At 38.5% G+C, this 21,135-nt stretch overlaps 1 protein-coding gene across 28 annotated transcripts in view; it reads left to right on the plus strand.

The window, feature by feature from the left end:
* Positions 1-21,135, plus strand: part of ablim1b (actin binding LIM protein 1b) — a 104,370-nt gene that overhangs the window by 22,606 nt on the left and 60,629 nt on the right. For 26 of the 28 annotated variants that reach the window (XR_010892713.1, XR_010892715.1, XR_010892695.1 and 23 more), the window contains exon 2: positions 18,362-18,496. Coding sequence is in view for 2 of the 28 variants with exons in the window: in XM_067369628.1 (XP_067225729.1) it covers positions 18,362-18,496 (135 nt within the window). In the remaining 26 variants the exon portion in view is untranslated. Of the gene's footprint in view, positions 1-3,386; positions 3,743-4,517; positions 5,561-18,361; positions 18,497-21,135 lie in introns of those variants that run through there. The other 2 variants (XR_010892712.1, XR_010892716.1) reach the window with 2 other exon arrangements.

Raw genomic sequence — 21,135 nt, forward strand, 5'->3', positions numbered from 1 at the left:
TCATAATGTAGTTTTCAGTGGGTTTGCCATTGCATCCTGGAGTAGCAAACAAAAATACTTATTTATACTGTCTTTGGACATCACTGGTGTCTTAGCACAAACACGATGTGCATTTTCATATTGAATATGTCATTTAATCTGCAATACGGCTCTAAAATGTTAGATCAACATTCTGCAGATGTTTTTGCGACACATTTTCTAGAATATAGGCGATATAAATCAGGATGTTCATTGTATGCTTGCATAATGCAGTGATAGATGATGTCATATGTGGTGATGCTGGGTGTCGTGCGGCTTTATGGAAGAAAATATGTGCTGTGTATTTTGAATAGTCTGAGAATTGATCTGAGGGGATCTGAGAGATTGGAGAGAGGTTTCTCATCTGCAGAGATTAACATGGATGTGTAAACCTGACTGTTAACGTTTGACGGTTGTTCTCAGAGAGTGCCGGCTCATGGAAAGGGACCACTGCATACAGTAATTATGGCTCCACTCACTCAAACAATCAATCATTTATAGCCAAGGCGAGAGCAAGACTGGATCCCCCCTGTGTAGCCCTCCAGGAAGGGGAAATCATATTGATACATTGATGCCAGAGGTATCATACTGTTATTCCACTGACATTTGAGCATTACTGTGCTACATATTACATGAATCCAATCCCTTTTTTGCCTTAAATGGGTGGGAGATGTTTTTGTTTGTTTGTTTTGGCTAGTAAGCCACCAACCAAAACAACTTTTTCTAACCATACAAAAAAATGTTAGCAACCACATAGAATCACACAAACCCCCCTAGAACACCATTATATAGTTTAATAATCACTGTTATTTGATTTTATTCAGTACTTAAAAGTAGTGTGGGCAATTTCAGAGAGGCTAGCAATAGCAAGCTAGCTTTGAAAGCATAAGATCCTTGGCTCAGGTTCTTTTTTCTCTCGCTTGGTGGCAAAAGATTCAGCTGTTTTCTTCTTTCTAATGATATAGACTTCAAGTTCCTCTATTTATCCAACACCTGCTGTCTGTGCCATCCCCATGCTGACACCCTCTGTCTCTCTCTCAGACACATCCTCCCCTTATTTAAAATTCAGCTAATCTCCTTTAACCATATCAACCCATACGGGTGTTTCTTAAGATATGGACACTTTTGGCTCTGTGGACTAACAATGTCAAAATGATTGCATTTTTATCTTAGGTCATTATTTTTTATATATTTCCATCACATCTTGAATTATGTATTGTGTTCGATAACCTTCTGTGGTGGAAATTACATTTTTTAAATATAATGGCAGATTCCAGTCCTTTGTATTGATAAAGTTAATTTTGTAGCTAGCTTATATACAGTGCTGCTTGAAAGTTTGTGACCCCTTGCAGAATCTGTGAAATGTGAATAATTTTAACATAATAAGAGAGATCATACAATATTCATGTTATTTTTTATTTAGTACTGTCCTAAGTAAGATATTTTACTTAAAAAATGTTTACATATAATCCATAAGACTGAAAAAATTGCTGAATTTATAAAAAAAACTACCCACTCAAAAGTTTGTGAACCCTTGATTCTTAATACTGTGTGTGGTTACCTGGATGATCTACGATCTACGTTTTTTTGTTTTGTGATGGTTGTTCACGAGTCCCTTGTTTGTCCTGAGCAGTTAAACTGCCCAATATTCTTCAGAAAAATCCTCCTAGTCCCAAAAATTCTTCAGTTTTCCGGCATTTTTTGCATATTTGAACCCTTTTCAGCAGTGACTGTATGATTCTGAGATCCATCTCTTCACACTGAGGACAATTGAGGGACTCAAACATAACTATTAAAAACGTTCAAACATTCACTGATGCTCAGGGGTGAAAACTTTTGAACAGGATAAAGATATCTTCAAATATCTTCTTTTTTTTCATTTAGTACTGCCCTTTGGAAGCAACAGAAGGCACGTACATGTTTGCCAGAAAACAAATTAAGTACAATATTCCTAGATCTTCAAACTCAAAAGGTTTTCACCCCCTCCCCCTGGCTCTTAAAGGGATAGTTCACCCAAAAATGAAAATTTGATGTTTATCTGCTTACCCCCAGGGCATCCAAGATGTAGGTGTTTCTTCAGTAGAACACAAATGATGATTTTTAACTCCAAACGTTGCGGTCTGTCAGCCTTATAATGCACGTCCGGCATCAGAGCTTTTTCAGACCTCACCAACCGGATGCTCAAGGCAGTTGAGGTAAAAAATTATATAAATATTGTTCGTTTTCTCACACAAACCGATCGTTTTGTGTCGTTTGTGTTTTTACTGAAGAAACAAAGTCACCTACATCTTGTATGCGCTGGGGGTAAGCAGATAAACTTACAATACATTTTCATTTTTGGGTGAACTATCCCTTTAATGCATCGTGTTTTTGTTTTTCTTCTTCTTTTTGGAAATGATTCCAAGTGATATTCACCTTTTAATTGTTTTCTTTACATGGCACAAGTCTCATATTTCTTCTCAAGCTGCTCTTTACTGTTGTCTCCTTGATAATCAAGAACACTATCAAGGTTTCCACAAAAGTATTAGCAGAACAACCGTTTTCAATTTTGCTAATAATAAGAAATGTTTCTTGAGCACCAAATCAACATATTAGAACATTTTTGATCAAATAAATGCAGCATAACAGACTTCTTTCAAAAACAATACCAAATATTACAGAGCCCAAAACTTTTGAACAGAAGTGTACGGCTCAGTCTCATACAAAATAGGGAGCTAAATAAGTGTATACATGAACAACTTTTCTGCGAGCACCAAGGCTTCTGGGTAATTCGTCAGAGCAGCCCCATTCTCTCAGTACATGTTGCCCCTAGTGACGCCACTGCACCAGTGTGAATATTAATAACGCCTCTCAATAAACTCCCCAATTCAATTGTCAGCCTAGTAATCCTATAATCTACCGGCATGACGCGCGGATAGTCCAGAGAGACTATAGCTGATCCCTCAAAGACCAGCAACTTTGTTTCATTTCACGTACCACATCACCCTTCAAATCAAATGTTTTACAGTATTATCAGATAGATACATGGGTCAATGAACAGGAGTTATTTCCCAGCTAATTCATCCACAACAAACAGGTTTGAAGGGTAAAAGCAGCAGTCAGCACTTCACTGAAGTAAACACAGCTAATCAGAGCATGTGATAAACAATGGCAGGGAGACAGTACGTATGTGTGTGTGAGAGAGAGAGAGAACAGGAAGGAATAGATATATGCAGTGTATTAAAACGAATCACATGTGCCTGTCGTCCATCCCCTCCATCTCTGTTTGAAGAATTTAAGGTGGTGTCTCAGACTGGGAGAGATTACGGCTGTGGAATCTGCATTTGTCACACACGGCAGCTGCAACCTGGTTATTTCAGAAGAGCCAGGGCAGAGTCCACAAACACACACACACGGTATGCGTGTGTATGAGGAGGGTGGGGGGGGGTGGGGGGGGTGCTTGAGAAGCGAAGACCAAGCCAGCAGTTGCTGAGCGGCTGCTTAGTTTGAGAGTGCAAGCTCTTTTCTGCCCGTTCCTCTGCTGTCATCTTGCCGTTGCCTTGCTCTCTCTCTTTCTCTCTCTCGCTCTTTCTTCCGTCGTCTCCTCACGTTTGGATTCAGTGGAGGGAATAAAGGAGAAGCCGAGGAAGAAGGCAGGCAGGAAGAAGCAGCTCTCTCCCTCTGATCCTCCTCATCAGAGCCCCAGCAGACACTGAGGAGCCAATGGTCATGGTGAAGGAGAAAGGTAGCATGGCATTGCACAGCACTGGGTGGGGACCAGGAGAGAGAGCTCATGCAGGGGGAGAAAACCAGGCCAGCATGTGGGAGATTTGTGTGCGTGTTGGATGTAGGGACTAGGGAGGGCAGTTTGATGTTTTAGAAGGATTGCGGTGTATGAAAAAGAAAGAGATACTGCAGAAGGAATCATAGTCGTACTAGTGGTATCAGATAGGTTGATTAATTGGTCGTCCTTTGGCTGTTTTGAGATTATCGATAACTGTGCTCGATTGATTTCTCAACAGAAAATAATATTCCGCCTGACACTAGTTTGGAAATCTAATGGCAGTATTGTCAATGGATAGTGTGCGGTTTTATATATATATATATATATATATATATATATATATATATATATATATATATATATATATATATATATATATATATATATATATATATATATAATGTTAAATTAAGTTTTTAAATGAATGAGCATTTTCTGTTTTAATTTTTTTCTTTTTTTTGAGGAAAAATTAAATGGATACTGCATATAATACAGTGGATAATGCACATTTTCTATAATGTGTAAAACTGATGGGATAGTCTATTTTTTTTCCAATATTTAAAAAATATTTTTTTATTTATTTTGAGTATATATTATGTAAATTAATTGTAAACCAATGGATAGTGCACTTTTTTACTTAACTTTGTGTATATATTGTGTAAAATTAGTGTAATTGTTAGCTACCATTTAGTTGTATTAATTATATCGGCATTTCCTTCGTATATCATTCACCCTGTTCTCCAGATATCTCTATTGGCATTGGGCGTTGAAAAACTCATATCAGTCGACCACAAAGTGGTGTGAAAATGAGAACGCTTTTGTTTTTGTATTTGTTTGTGGTTCTAAAGCTTGCAGTTAATTGAACACGTAATCATAGATTTTAGTCTGTGTGTGTGTTTGTCTGGGGTTGGTATTGATGGCAATTACTTTACCTCTAAATCACTGCTCAGCATGTGGGCTGCACATTGTGCTGTACAGACATAATGTGTGTTTATTATTATTCAGAAGACCATTTTATAGACATTTGTGTGTTTAGGAATCACCATTTGTGTGGTTTGGCACCTATTTTACACATACATTGAATACTAAAGGGATCTATTTGTTTACTCATGATGGTTAAATGTGTGTGAATATGCATGACTGTCTGACTGGTTTGTGCAGGACTACTGTTGTTTTTGTGAATATTAAGTGGGTGGCAGTAACTTCAGAAGTTTCTGTGTTATCTGATGGGGGAAGCCGCATTATAGCAGGAACATCTGGTGAATCTTAAATGCATCATTAACATGTTCGCTCAGGACCAAACCGAACACAGTGAAAACACCCAATATAGGACAGAAAAGGCTGTTATTCAACAAAAGGAACTTCAGATGGCACAGTTTCCGGCAGCGATGTTGTGTAATGCTATGTAGGAATTTAGCAGGCTATTGAATTATTTACAGAATGCAGGTAGTGCACAGTGTGTTCCTCTTTGGGATTTCTCAGGAAAAGGGGTTGTTTCCCAAAGAAAGCCCTTGTCACGTCTCGGAGACTAAGGTGAAGGATGTTTCGTACCAGTGGTGTGCATGTGTTTTGAAAAGTAGATCATGGTTTAGTGAAAGCTAATAGTGGTCTGCGCAGGATGAGGGAGGGGGAGCGAGGGAAAGAGAGATGAGAAGAGAGAGACTAAGAGAGAATGAACTCAATAATGCATTTAGCCTATCGCTGTAGCCATGGCAACCGGGCGATGACTGGTCTGTTGCTGAGGCCATACCCCGTGTGAATCACGGCACAACACACACTGTAAACCCACTTCACACACCTGTATTCACACATAATCATGTGTATGTTGGTGCATTCATACACACGTACAGTCTTTTAAACATTTATTCAGTGCATCAACATACAGGCTAGCTGCAACAAGCTAACACAAACAAAACCATAAGAGATATAGACAATATTTTAAATAATACATTAATATGTATGCGTATATATATATATATATATATATATATATATATATATATATATATATATATATATATCAACAGATATATATATATATATATACATAAGAATTGGTCGTGAGATAGCGTTGTATATATATATATATTTATAAAACGGTTAGCTCCTGTCCCCTATTGGTCAATCGCTGTGTTTTATTCACGATAAAACACGGCTATGATCGCTTCACCCAACGGTTCTGTGTATCACTACACAACACCCTTAGCAACCATTCTTAGCAATGTAAACTGTCTGTTCTCAATTAATATTGTTCATTGAAGCTTACTGTATTTAGTAGAAGAGTAGAGATCGAGTTAGCGAGTTTATTACCTGTATTCAGATTTAGCATTTTCCTTCAGGTCAGTTCTATGTTCATAATAAAAAAATCTGTTTAAATGTCCTATGTATTATCTTGTCCTTTTAACTGTTAAGGGGTTTTCCCATGACTGACAGCGCAAATCAAAGCATTTGTCAGTTGTGTCTTGTTCCGTGTTCACAACAATTCAGTCTTTTCAATGCAAAAGTCTTCACTACTGACTGACAAACTCACAAAGAAACCCACAACTCACAAAGTTTTTGCCACCATCTAATGGCATAATAATGTAACTTCTGTTGCTGTTCACTGTTTTTTTTCCGACGGAAGGAAGGCTTTTAGTGAAAGTTTACTTCATGAAAGTTGCATTGATACATAATTTTGTTTTTAATATTTGTATTGTGTGATAACCGTTTTATAAAAGCAATAAGGTACTCGAGGCTAGTGCTCTATTGTGAATAAGTCACGGCTGAAGATTGATTACATATATATACAACATTTGTAGGATTTGTCTAAACCCCAGTGGCCAGTAGGTTTAAGGGCGGGGTTAGAGGTAGATCGTTCATACAAATTCATACGAATTTGGCAACTCGCAAAATACGTACGATTTAGCAAAAAATTTAGGAATTCGGAATTTCGAAGGTCGTAAGAATTTGTACAAATTAGCCACCTCCTAAAATATGTACAAATTGCCGTGAGATCAGGTTGTATATATATTATTATACAAATGTAATATAAATTATTATATAATACTATCCCACATTACCATTATTGAAAATATTATTTAATAATTTCAATAATATAATAATGTTATTTAAATTATTTTAAATATATACTATATTAACGTTAATTAATTATAATAATTAATAGAATATAAAACAAAATATAGTTGTATGTTTATTTTGTCATTTTGTCATTGCAGCACAGCCAGGCTAAACAATCAAGTCTTTATTTACCAGAAAACTGAAGAAGACCTTTAAATTTTCAGTATATACCTATTTTCAAGTTTTCATTAAAGGTGCCCTAGATTCAAAAATTCATTGAATTTACCTCGGCATAGTTAAATAACAGGAGTTCAGTACATGGAAAAGACATACAGTGAGTCTCAAACACCATTTTTTCCTCCTTCTTATATAAACGCCCCCAATATTTGCATATGCCAGCCGATACCGGCCAATGTTCCCAACATTATGAAAGGCATTAGACAAGGGCAGAACGTCTGGATGTGCACAGCTGAATCATCAGACTAGGTAAGCAAGCAAGAACAATAGCAAAAAATGGCAGATGGAGCAATAATAACTGACATGATTCATGATAACATGATATTTTTAGTGATATTTGTAAATTGTCTTTCTAAATGTTTCGTTAGCATGTTGCTAATGTACTGTTAAATGTGGTTAAAGTTACCATTGTTTCTTACTGTATTCACGGAGATAAGAGCCATCGCTATTTTCATTTTTAAACACTTGCAGTCTGTATAATTCATAAACACAACTTCATTCTCTATAAATCTCTCCAACAGTGTAGCATTAGCCGTTAGCCACAGAGCATAGCCTCAAACTCATTCAGAATCAAATGTAAACATCAAAATAAACACTGTACTTACACGATTAGACATGCTGCATGACGAACACTTTGTAAAGATCCATTTTGAGGGTTATATTAGCTGTTTGAACTTTTTTATGTTGTTTAAGGCAAGCACAAGCTCCGTGGGCGTGGAGCACGAGATTTAAAGGGCCACACACCCTGAATCGGCTCATTTCTAATTATGCCCCAAAATAGGCAGTTAAAAAAATGAATTAAAAAAAATCTATGTGGTATTTTGAGCTGAAACTTCACAGACACATTCAGGGGACACCTCAGACTTATATCACATTTTTTTAAAAAAAGTTCTAGGGCACCTTTAAAAGTTTCAAACATTATTCTACTGTATCAGTGGCCAAGTGAAATCTCAGTCCCCACTGTGCCACATTTACAGATTAGATTATCCATTTCCTCCATGCATGCATCTAAGAAGTATCTGAGCCTTGGCAATGAAATCACATTTAAACACACACACACATCTAAACTCCACTCAACATTTGCTAGCATACTCTCTGTACTATCAGCGGTTATATGAGAATGCTCAGTTGGACTCACGTCAAAGGCGCATAACTCTGATAACCTTTCCATAAATGGTTACGGAAAGCTTCACATGATTGTAAATAGGACTATTGGTCTAAAAAATGTGCTATTGTGCTGGGTACATTACATACTCCGTACCAGAGGAATGGATATGCCGTTTTTGTAGCCCTGTATTTTAGGACAGGATATTTTAGGATAATGATAGTTAGCCAGAGACAGACAATAGACTTCGTCTCTAAGGACTGTTTCTGACTGCACATATTTATTTAACTACCCATATTAAAGGGCTATAGACCTAGTATTCACACTATATGCATAAGCAGTGTGTTATTATAAGGTCTGCTACAGAGCAGAAGCGAAGCTGCAAGAAGAATTTCAGTGTTTAGATTATTTTTTGCCCACATAGCACACTGATCCCAAATGCTCTATAAACCTGTGTATCAACATAAACTTTGGTAAGATGGCCTTTTAAGAAGCAATATAAAATGAAAGACATACATGGATTTTTTTTTTTTTTTTTTAATACACGCAGAGTCAGATATTTTATCTTTCTGACATTATATATTCTGATTCTAACTTTACAAAATATAGCACAGCTAACATCTGGATAAAATGTCAGTAATTACTTTTTGTGTCAGTGTGTCCCAACCTTTGGTTGGATGAATTTTATGCTTTTGGAAAATAGCCTGAAATGTATTTTAATGGCCTTTTAATGTCAGGCAAGTTCAGAATGTCTGAGCACTCCTTGAAAGAGAATCATAGAAAACTATCGGCCACTTTCAAAGCAGATAGCAAGAAGTCAGATATAGAGGCTAATAAGTCCATGTGTGTGTGTCCACATGATTATCCCTGGGCTATTAAACCTGAGGGTACAGTGCTTTACATCAGTCACTGATCTCAGGGCCCCCATAGGCTATACAGATATGCTTATCACATTAGCACAAAGGTGTGCGTCCTTTGCTTGTCTGATAAGTTAGCTTTATGTATTGGTGAGCATGCCACAGAAAATGTATAACTTTAATGTTTAATCATAATAATACATTAACCTTTCAACATTAAGAATAAGGTTTATATTCATTAGATATACATTGATCAGGCATAACATTATGACCACTGACAGGTGAAGTGAACAACACTGATTATCTCTTTATCACAGCACCTGTTAGTGGGTGGGATATATTAGGCAGCAAGTGAACATTTTGAATTGCTCAAGAAGTTAATGCTGGTTCTGATAGAAAGGTGTCAGAATACACAGTGCATCGCAGTTTGTTGTGTATGGGGCTGCATAGCTGCAGACCAGTCAGGGTGCCCATGCTGACCCCTGTCCACCGCCGAAAACGCCAACAGTGGGCATGTGACTACGGAGCAATGGAAGAAGGTGACCTGGACGCTTACCTGGGGAACAGGTAACAGAAGGCAAGCTGGCGGAGGCAGTGTGATGCTTTGGGCAATGTTCTGCTGGGAAACCTTGGGTCCTGCCATCCATCTGGATGTTACTTTGACACGTACCACCTACCAAAGCATTGTTGCAGACCATGTACACCCTTTCATGGAAACGGTATTCCCTGGTGGCGGTGACCTCTTTCAGCAGGATAATGCTCCTGCCACAAAGCAAAAAAGGTTCAGGAATGGCTTGAGGAGCACAATAGTGAGTTTGAGGTGTTGACTTCGCCTCCAAATTCCCAAGATCTCAATCCAATTGAGCATCTATGGGATGTGCTGAGCAAACAAGTCTGATCCATGGAGGCCCCACCTTGCAACTTACAGGACTTAAAGGATCTGCTTCTAACATCTTGGTGCTAGACACCACAGCACACCTTCAGGGGTCTATTGGAGTCCACGCCTCAATGGGTCAGGGCTGTTTTGACAGAAAAGCGGGACCAACACAATATTAGGAAGGTGGTCATAATGTTGTGCCTGATTGGTGTATACTGTCTGTCTGTTTTGATGGTTAGCATATCAGTTCCTTCTTTACCTGGTAGATGTTGTGGAAGAGAGTTTTTTGCTTTTTAATTGAATAAAATAAGCATTAAAAAGACTGCAGTGGCCACCAGCAATTCAGCAATGTTAAATCACACATATAAACGTTTAAGTCTGCAGCAGACTTTGTTTTGCTGATTTATTTCAGGTATAATAAGTAAATTCAGTCTAAGGAGATTTATTCCCATTACACATAACCAAAAAACCCAGTAAATGACACATTGCTGACTGAAACTATGAGATTATATATTAGGCTATCGATCTTCATCAGCAAAGGTTTCCACAGCTAAAATGAATTATACTGATAATATTGCACTAGAGAGCAATACATGACAAATTTGCAATCATTGCGCAGTGTACTTCTGTATGTATTTCACTTTTATTAAGAATTACTTCTCACAGTATTGGCATTGGACATATGTAGTTTTGTATCTTTTCAGTAGACAAAATGGTTCAAAGAATAACTGTAACAATACTAGCAGAAGGTGAATGTGACATCAAAATAACATATTTCTATATATGTTTTACGTTGTTGTTGCAATATGCTTTTTTTCTTGAATAGCAAGAAACACTTGGCATACACTACCTTTCAAAAGTTTGGGGTCAGTAAGACTTTAAAAACCATTAAAAACCATCTTACCAAGCCAAACGTTTGAACAGTAGTGTATTTTGTTTTATGCACTTCCATAAAAAACTGACTATATTGTGTATTTCTCGGTCCTGGAGAATGTGGTGCACATACATTTGGAAATCTGTTCTATGTCTATATATTGTAAACTGAATTTATAGCAGTACTCATTGGAGACAATATTCATCAGGTGCTGGCAACACAGTTCCGCTTTCTCGCTCCTCCTCTTGGCCACAGACCCTGGATGCGGGCCAGCAATGTGAGGGCCGGCATGATGATGACTGGAGGGGAGCCAGATGCTCATCACAATACAAATATAATATCAATCCAATACAAAATGATTGTACGGAATGAGTATTTCACCTTGAATGCATTACCTGTGGCCAATAGCAATTAATCCACTTCTGTCTAAAACAAGCTCTCTTTAGTGTCCAATCCGGACAAATGCGGATTGACCAGTCGTTTGTACTTGGCCAAAGCACAGAAGGTCATCAGGGGTCAAGTATTGAGTTAAGAGGTGAGCTAATGCTGTGATTAGTACACGGGTTGTCGTAAGGTTAAACTCAAAGTACTAAGTAGAGGTGAAACAATCTCTCTGACGAAAAGAGGTTTAGACCTTTATATTCTGACTTGAGGAGGAATGTATCAGTTTGTGTAGTTTGAAAATGGCTGCTGGAGGCAGTGGTGAGGAGTAAAACATTGACTCACACTTTTCACACAAACACACACACTCATTCTGAGTCAGAACGCCAGTTCAACTGAAAAGACACTTTTGCCTCAGGATTGAATAACCCTCTCCAGTTACACAGCCTTTAATAATTCAATGTTAAACTCTACTTAGCACCATCATATGCTTTGTAAATGTGTTCATGTGTATCTGTGTGCATTAATGGACAGATAGCGAACATTAAATCACTGTGGGTCAGAGATTTCATTAGTTTATGCGCAGCACTAGAGCTGGGTGGAATGACAGAATATGTCAGGTTTTGATTGCTGCCATGTCATAACTGTATTAACATAAAATGATGATTTTATGTCACAGGTGATTTCGGCGATTGCACAACGACTTTGAATGTGGTTCATTCAATCACATGCCAGTCAGAATTAAGAATCAGTACTGTCTGTTTTTGATAATATTAGTTTTACTGTTTTGAGAAATTCAAGTGTTACATAATTCGAAGCAGTTTATACTGTTACCAAAGTATAAGTTTGTATAAGTTTGGGGTTAGTACGATTTAATAAATATAATTATAATAATAATAATACATTTATTCAGCAATGACACATTAACTTGATCAAAAGTGACAGTAAAGACTTACATTGTTATTAATGCTGTTCTTTAGGACTTTCTATTCATAATAATCCTGAAAAATAAAAGCATCATATTTTTCACAAAAATATTAATCAGCACTGTTGAACTGTATCCAACATAATTATAAGAGATATTTCTTGAGCACCAATCAAATTAGAATGATTTCTGAAGGATCATGTGACACTGAAGTCTGAAATTTCAATTTAAAAAAATATTTCATTAAATATTTGGTTTATATTTGTGGTCAAGTTAATATTTTAAAACACTAATAATGCAGTAACAGTTCAAGGTAATCTTTAACAAACTTAAAAATGAATATCATGAATGAATATCTTTTGTCAAATCAACTAAAATAATTAATGTGGTTCAGATAACATGATATTTTGAGTTTCTGTTGATTAAACTATTCACCTTTGTTGTATTAACTCAAATTTTTAATTTCAATGAACTCAAAATTTTAAGGCAACTTACTTTTTTAAGTTAAACCAACAATTCTATATATAGTGTGTACATTATAATGCTGTGATGTCTAAGTACGCTTATTGCATGCCATGAGGGTATATAAGGTTTTGTATCTGATTCATAAAAAACAAGGTAATCACATTTCTGTGTACTATTTTTAAAGCTTTTTATATATTGCATGCAACAGTTTATGCAATATTATAATGGTTTTGTGGACAATTTACATATAAATAAATCTTGCACATGTTTCAGAGTGAGGCTCATAGTGTTTGTGTTTCAGGAAGCCTCAGTGTTTAGCTATGCTGTTCTTCACCACCTGCCCACATTCCCTCACATCTGCGTAAAGCGTGACAGAGTAGAGGTAGCAGACTCTGCCTTTGGCTGAATGCAGAGAACACATACTGTAGCAGAGTCCAAATGTGCCTTTTGTGTGTCTGCTTAATATAGCTACAGTACAGTGTGAGCTGTTGTATTAGTTACAGCATATGTCAGGAAACTCTCCTATTTTAGCCCATCTGCATGACTGAAACATGAAACAGTTCATTGTTGGCTTGCTGTTGTCTGTTGACATTGCAGCTTCACTCTGGGGTTCCACCGTACAAGCTCCCGGTGTTATACTGTTGAGCTGGTAGAGCTGGTTGCTATAGCAACAGCTGTCTCGGGCTGAGGGGGCTAGTTTAAGACAAAATCCTGTCCTTCAGTTTCAAGGGCCGGTAGGAACATTCTTGAGCACAAAACCCTGCCAGAATCTTGTCGTTACTGATTAGTGGCTTGCTCACCAACTCGTCCAGACAAAGGGGAAATTTTTGTCATGCATGGCAACTTCAGCAGAGAAATAATGGATTCCATCCATTCCACATATCAGGGCTCCATACTGTGATTATAATGACCATAAATGGGACAGAAATAACATCTAGGTGGGCAGGAATGTTTTGTGTGCATTCAAACTCCAAATCGTCAGATTATTATCCCATTAGTGGCGATCACACTACACACTTCCATTGAATTCCATTCAGAAGTTCAAGTTCGGTGAACCTACAAACTCGTATCAAGTGAAGATGAATGACCAATACAAGATTGATATGTCAAGGCTTGACCTCAGTCAAATTAAAAGAATGCAAACTTTAAATCAGCAGGATTGCAGTGTTGCAGTAAAGTGGTTTAGATTGCATATTTTTACATTTTGGATGTATTATATGTTTTTTTAAAAAGATGCTGCAGTTTGTGACACGTGTCCATAGAAATTTTGTGTACTTTTGTCTGGTGTGACTGTGGCTTAAAGGGGCCGTCACACTACACTTTTCATTCAACTGACTTGCATTCAAGTTTGGTGAACTCTGACCTGCAAATTCGTATACCGTGAAGACGTGACCAATAGAAGTTTGATATGTCACGTCATGACTTCTTACCTGAATTAAAGGGGACATATTATGCAAGATGTAATATAAGTCTCTGGTGTCCCCAAAATGTGTCTGTGAAGTTTCTGCTCAAAATACCCCACAGATCATTTATTATAGCTTGTCAAATTTGCCCCATTTGGGTGTGAGCAAAAACAAGATGTTTTTGTGTGTGTCCCTTTAAATGCAAATGAGCTGCTGCTCCCGTCCCATTTTCAAAGCTTTAAAGGTGCCATCGAACGTTTTTTGACAAGATGTAATATAATAATATAATAATAGTAATAGTAATATAAGTCTAAAGTGTCCCCTGAATGTGTCTTTGAAGTTTCAGCTCAAAATACCCCATAGATTTTTTTAAATAAATTTTTTTAACTGCCTATTTTGGGGCATAATTAGAAATGCGCCGTTTCATGCTGCAGCCCCTTTAAATGCTCGTGCTCTCCGCCCCCGGAGCTCGCACTTGCCTTAAACAGTGCATAAACAAAGTTTACACAGCTAATATAACCCTCAAAATGGATCTTTACAAAGTGTTCGTCATGCATACTGCATGTATGCATCGATTATGTGAGTATAGTATTTATTTGGATGTTTACATTTGATTCTGAATGAGTTTGAGGTTTTGCTCCATGGCTAAAGCTAACATTACACACTGTTGGAAAGATTTATAAAGAATGAAGTTGTGTTTATGAATTATACAGTCTGCAAGTGTTTAAAAATTAAAATAGGGATGGCTCTTGTCTCCGTGAATACAGTAATAAACGATGGTAACTTTAACCACATTTAACAGTACATTAGCAACATGCTGATGAAACATTTAGAAAGACAATTTACAAATATCACTCAAAATATCATGTTATCATGAATCATGTCAGTTATTATTGCTCCATCTGCCATTTTTTCGCTGTTGTCCTTGCTTGCTTACCTAGTCTGATGATTCAGCTGTGCACATCCAGACGTTAATACTGGCTGCCCTTGTTTAATGCCTCGATCATGGGCTGGCATATGCAAATATTGGGGGCGTACACCCCGACTGTTACGTAACTCTTGTTATTTAACTATTCCAGCATAAATTCAATTTTTTATTCTAGGGCACCTTTAACAGCTTGCGCTTCGGTTGCTCAACTACAACAAAGCTGGAGAATGACGATTGTCAGTAACGGTGTTCAACCGTTACATTGTTCAAACCGGAGTCGGACACTGAGAGATAACCTTGTTTCATTCTTACAACTTACAGAGTGCAACTGGACATTTCTGAATGGTTAGTGGAAAAATATGTTGTTGCTGTGGATTTGATTAAGTCCATCAACTAGCAAGTGCCTTCAGGTAAATCTTTTTTGCAAATCCAGCGTTGACTTGACCCTCATTTGTAAAGCAGTCCGGTGTAAAATGACACCATGGCAACAACACTATACTACAACTGTACATTTTGTAAAAAAAAAATTATGTAAAATTGGGGTTTGTGATGTCACCAACCCGGAAAGAAGCTCGTTGTAGTCCCTACCAGCTATTTGTTGTAGTCATTAAAAAGCTATTTGTGTAAAAGAAAATATCTCCCTTTGCATTGAACTTTGAGCGGCGTAACTTTGCAGATGTTGTTTATGCTCAAACAGCAACATTACACACTAACTAAAGTTAAACAAGTGAAATCATAATCAACCGCCCCTTTAACAGTAAGCAAACCTTTTGCAGTAAAGTGGAAAAGATTGTATAGTTTTGCATTTTCGATTTATTATTATTTGTTATATCTATATGTTGAATTTATGTTTTTAAAAAGACTCAGCAGAGTGTGACATCATATCACGGCCGTTGCAATTTTGTATGTTCAAATCTAGTGTGACTGTGGCTTTAGAGTGTGCAGCAGTGTTTTTTACACAACAATGTACACAGTGCAAACCTTGATGTCCCATTCATGATCAAATGTTCAGGAATGCTTCTTTTTCACAGAGGTTCGCTTGTGATTGACTCGCTCATTCTTTTTTCTGTTATCTCCAATTTAAAATGAGCTGGGAACCATGAGGTTTGCAAGAATTAAATAATTCTATTTACCAACGTGTAGTTCTTATGATGTCTATATAAAAATACATTTAAAAAAAATAATAATTTTAATAACTATGTCAAAGTCATTTGAATACACCACATTTACTGCAGCAGCTGGTGCCCAAATGATCACAAACCAAAACAGCCACATCCATGAGATCGTTTAAATTTAGATTAATTTCATGTCATAGAATATCATAGGTCATTTTCAAATGAGCGCACAATATCATCCTAATCTGCCATGTCTGTGGTTTTTTCAGACAACCTCTACAAAAGTCCAGAGCAAATTACACTGTTATTTGTGCAAATTCAACAGTGCTCTGTAATCGAATTGGCCCTATTTATTAATTTTATCATTTAATTTTTTCATCATATATGACACATATTGAAATTAAATGAAAGCATGCTTTTTGGTGCATAAGATTGGTGCACAAATGATGGCTCATGGAGGTCAAAAAACACGTGAAGAGAAGTGTTAGGATAATACAACATCAGCAATCACAGACATTTGGGTTAGTTCACCCAAAAATGAAAATAATGTCATTAATTACTCAACCTCAAGTCATTCTACACCTGTAAGACCTTTGTTCATCTTCGGAACAAAAATTAAGATATTTTTGATGAAATCCAAAAAACAAAACAAAACAAAAAACAATTTTTAGAAACATAATTTTAAAATTCATAATATATAATACATACAATATTACAAACATTTGATTATTTTTTAGTGTGTATGTACTGTGTGTTTGAAATAATATTAGTTATTGAAATCAGGAGTAATTAGGTCAGAAAGAAAATAAATTTGATGCGATATTCGATTAGGAGACATATTTGAACAGGCAACACGTCTCATAGAAAGCCCCCAAAAAGGTTAAGCTTGTGGAGATACTTTTTGATGGCAATATTATGTAAACACATGGCCTGATAAGGAATGGTGAGTGACCGTAGGAGGCAGATTCTTTCCTGTTAATCTTGCACAAGCCTTTCAAGTGGCCAGCGATTAGATTAGAGAGGTATGCGTTAACTCTCCAATAGGGAAAGAGAGATATAAAGTGGAGAGGTGTCATTCTTGAGAGAGATGAGAGAGTACGGGCTCATGTGATTTTAAGAGTAGTAGTAAATGTCAGAAGGAGGAAGGATAGTGTGAGTAAGAGGAAAGATTTGCGGTCCTGCTAATGAGAAGCCACTCTGAAAGGCTCAGAGATCATTTAGTTCAAATTAACTTCAGCTTCTGAGTGCTGCCAGGTTTAGAACAGCAGCTTTGAGTGGACAACATCTTGGCTTGATGACCTTGAACAAATATGGGCCTTAAGTGAAACGCAGCACATGTACACAGAGATACTGAAGTATTGTGAGCCTTAGCACACAGCTCACTCATTATTTCTGTCTGTGGACCATCTGCTCTCCTTCAGGGCATGTCATTATCAAGATTATAAACAATTAAATAGTGTACTTGAGTTTTAATGTCTGTTTTATAGTAGTGTTAAAGGAATAGTGCACCCAAAAATTTAAAATTATAATGATTTTGCGTGAATTGTTCTTTATGCGCTTGTGTCCACAGGGTAACATGTCAATAGTTAGTAAACAGCAAAGCACAAATGACTCATGACCTTCATTATGCAAGTGTACCGACTCTAAATGACACTTGTGATGAGCAGAAATGTAAACAGCATGACTCGCGTGAGAGAGTGTGAGCACCTCTCCGTGTGACTGTGGTAACCACTGCGTGGCAGCCAGCTTGTCCTACAGATCACTCCAAAAAAACCTCCAAACACCTACTAACACTCCTCTCACTCCCACACACTGTGTGATAGCACCCGAAATGCGGACAATGGCCCGTTGAAACAATTTCTAGCCAGTTGCAAGCATTATGTAATGCAGCCTAGTTGAGGTTCAGCCTCATGTTTATTAGTTTGTGCATCTACATGCATATGTATTGCTTTTTAATGAAAGTCAACCATGGATATTGTAGCAGGGCTTAAATATAGGAACAGTGCAGCCAATTATCAAAACAATTAAGGTTTTATAACAGTGCCATTTGCTTTGTCAAATGTAGTTAGACATTACAAATAGTTTGAACTGTTGCAATTTAAATAATTGTTTAATTATAATACTCTTATGAACTCTTCAACTGTTCCAATCCTGATCACTGAGGTGCGGAGGTCCTGGATTAGTCCGTTCTCCTCTCGTAGTGGTGTCCCTGCTGTCTTTTATTTAGCTACACCAGTTGTTTATTCACTTGCGATTTTATTTATTTGGGTTCGAAGCTCATTGTATGAAATAATCATAGGCTGCTTCATCTAAAAGGAAGGTCTTTGCTAACCCATGTCTCTACATTCCTTGACAGTGGCCCATCCTCAGGAACCACACCATCCACCAGGAAAACTGGTTATCCAGTGCTATAAGTGTGGGGAGCCATGCAAGGGAGAGGTTCTCCGGGTGCAATCCAAGCACTTCCATATAAAATGTTTCACGTGCAAAGGTAAGATTTATTTACCACTCAGTGGCTGTTAAAGCATGTTTGCAAACAATGAGGAAAGTTTTGTTGGCTCATTTCTCAAGTCAAGAATGACAGATAAGTATAGTAGCACCAAATTCCTTTTTAGCCTGAGCGTTATTGAGGAAAGCAATTTAATTACATTTGGTCATAGCTTCATCCTAGTTAAAAAATGTGACCAAAGGATAGACGAACAAAGCTTGCTCTGATAAAGCAGATGGCTGTAGAGTTGAGTAAAGAGGAAGTCAGAACTTAATTACCTGATGAATGAAACCAAAGTTAGTCCAAAGCTGTATCACGCCTACCACAGTAATTTGATTAAATGTGCCACTCAATCTTTGTCCAGTTTTCTCTGGTCTTCTTTGTTTATACCTGCTTTACTGACATCATTTGGCAAGAATGATGGAAAATCTGTGACTGAACTTCTTGGTGAGTCCTTCTTAAAACAATATAGGCAGACGGTGTTGGGTGTTGGCAGGAAGTAGATTCAGCTTGTCATCACACATTTTTCTTTAGTTCTATTGTGGTTGTGCTTGAAGTTCTGACCTTCTTTATTTAGTCCGGTTGTGTTTGGCTCTCTGTCTAAAAGCTTATTTTCATTCTTTGCACTCTATATGGATTGACCCTCAGGTCGTATAACAGAATGTAAGGTTTATGTGGTGGCATGTTGCCAGTCTCAAAGAGCAGACAACTCATTTCCTCCTGGAAACCACAGAGAGAGAGCTCAATCACTCAATATGCCTTTGTTCACGTGTAAGACAGCTCTCGATGTACCACAGAAAAACGGTCAGTTTCTGCATTTCTTGATTAATGTGCAGCATTTCAATATGTGAAACACTGAGGACCTGTTGATAGATAACTGTCTTCAGCCATTTGAATGTCATTGCCATGGCAACCATAATATCAGGTGTCTGTGTCTGGCTGTAAAAATGTTGTATGAGGGGTCTTGACATTAATTGTCAATGCAATCCATAAGCTCCTGTTCCCTCTGAAGCTGAGGTCTTTCCAGGTTCCCTTTCATGGGAACATCGACGCTGCGTAAGCGCTTTGGGGAACGCCTCTGTGTGTTACGTCTTGAAGCACTCGTGAAATCGAACCAATAGTGTGACGGGACGTCAGAGCGGGTGACGTCACGGACCAGGAAACTATAAAGCACCCTTGAGAACAAAGAACGCCAGCTTCTGAAGTCTTCAGCAGCGCTCTGTGTTATCGTGTGTCTTATTTGGTGTTGTCTGTCCCTTTATATCTACACAGCAAACAAAATATCTCTTCGTCCGAGGACAAGAGTATTTTAGTTCACCAAGCACATATAATATATACATATATATATTGTGAGACACAAATGGCGAGTTCAAGCAAGCAACAGTTTGTTAAGTGCGTTCATCCCTGCCCTCGCTTCATCACGGGCGGGGATACACACGAGATGTGCGTTGCTTGTTTGGGAGTGGAGCATGCACAGGCAGCTCTCGAGGGAGCTGTCTGTGTACATTGTGAAAAACTGACGCTCCGTACACTCCGCTCACGCCGCGCGTTCTTTGACAAGAATAAAGAGGGCGCCGCGGCGAGTGTTCCCCAGGGTTCGGGTCCCGCTGCTGCCGAGGCACAGCGGCGGCTTCAGTCCTGGGGTTCACAGATGGATCTGGCGGAGGGGCTAGAGACGGGTCCTGCCCTATCTCAGCCTTCACCCGCCAGACCCAGTGTCTCTCCCCTGGCTGCGGAAGCACGCGCTGCGGTTTCTTCCCCCAGGGTAGAGGCACCTGCACCGGCGCTTCACTTATCCAGCTCCGAGGAGATGGATGTAGCGAGCGTCGGGGCTGGAGAGGAGGACCCGCCATCCTCATCTCCAGCTCATGAGGAGCTTTTAGATGTTGTGACTCGGGCGGTGGCAAAGTTAAAAATAGAATGGCCAGAAGAAAGATCAGAAGCGCGAACAAAAAGCAAATTGGATGAGCGCTTTCTCCCCGCCCGATCACAGCCTCAGCCCCGGGGATTGCCGTTTTTCCACGATCTCCACACCGAGGTGTCGAGATCGTGGCACAAGCCAGCACAATTTCGTGTTTACAACCCACAAACCACTCTATATAGTAATATAGTAGGAGGTAAACAGCACGGTTATGGGGCGATGCCTCAGGTTGAGGAGACGCTCGCGAGCTATCTCTCGCCTGAGACAGCATCGTCCCTAAAATCCCCGACTTTGCCCACCAGACCCCTGCGTACAACATCAGCGCTGGTGGGCAGGGCTTATGCCTCAGCAGGTCAGGCGGCCGCATGTCTCCACACTATGGCCATCCTCCAGGCATATCAAGCCGACCTGCTGGGGGAGATAGACGAGAGTGGCGAGGCGACTTTTGACGCTATCCAAGAGCTCAGGAAGGCTACCGACTTATCTCTCCGGGCCACCAAGGAGACGGCAAAATCAATAGGCCGCTCTATGGCAGCCCTGGTGGCCACGGAGAGACATTTATGGCTCAACTTATCAGATATAAAAGAGCGAGATAAGTCTGTGCTTCTAGATGCACCTGTGTCTCCCCTGGGCCTCTTCGGCGACTCGGTTACATCTGTCGTTGAGAGGTTCCAGGAGGCAAAAAGACAGTCGGCGGCCTTCCAAAAGTTTCTCCCTCGCC

The sequence above is a fragment of the Chanodichthys erythropterus genome, chromosome 19 (genome assembly GCF_024489055.1).
Source record: "Chanodichthys erythropterus isolate Z2021 chromosome 19, ASM2448905v1, whole genome shotgun sequence".
In the NCBI taxonomy this organism is placed as follows: domain Eukaryota; kingdom Metazoa; phylum Chordata; class Actinopteri; order Cypriniformes; family Xenocyprididae; genus Chanodichthys; species Chanodichthys erythropterus.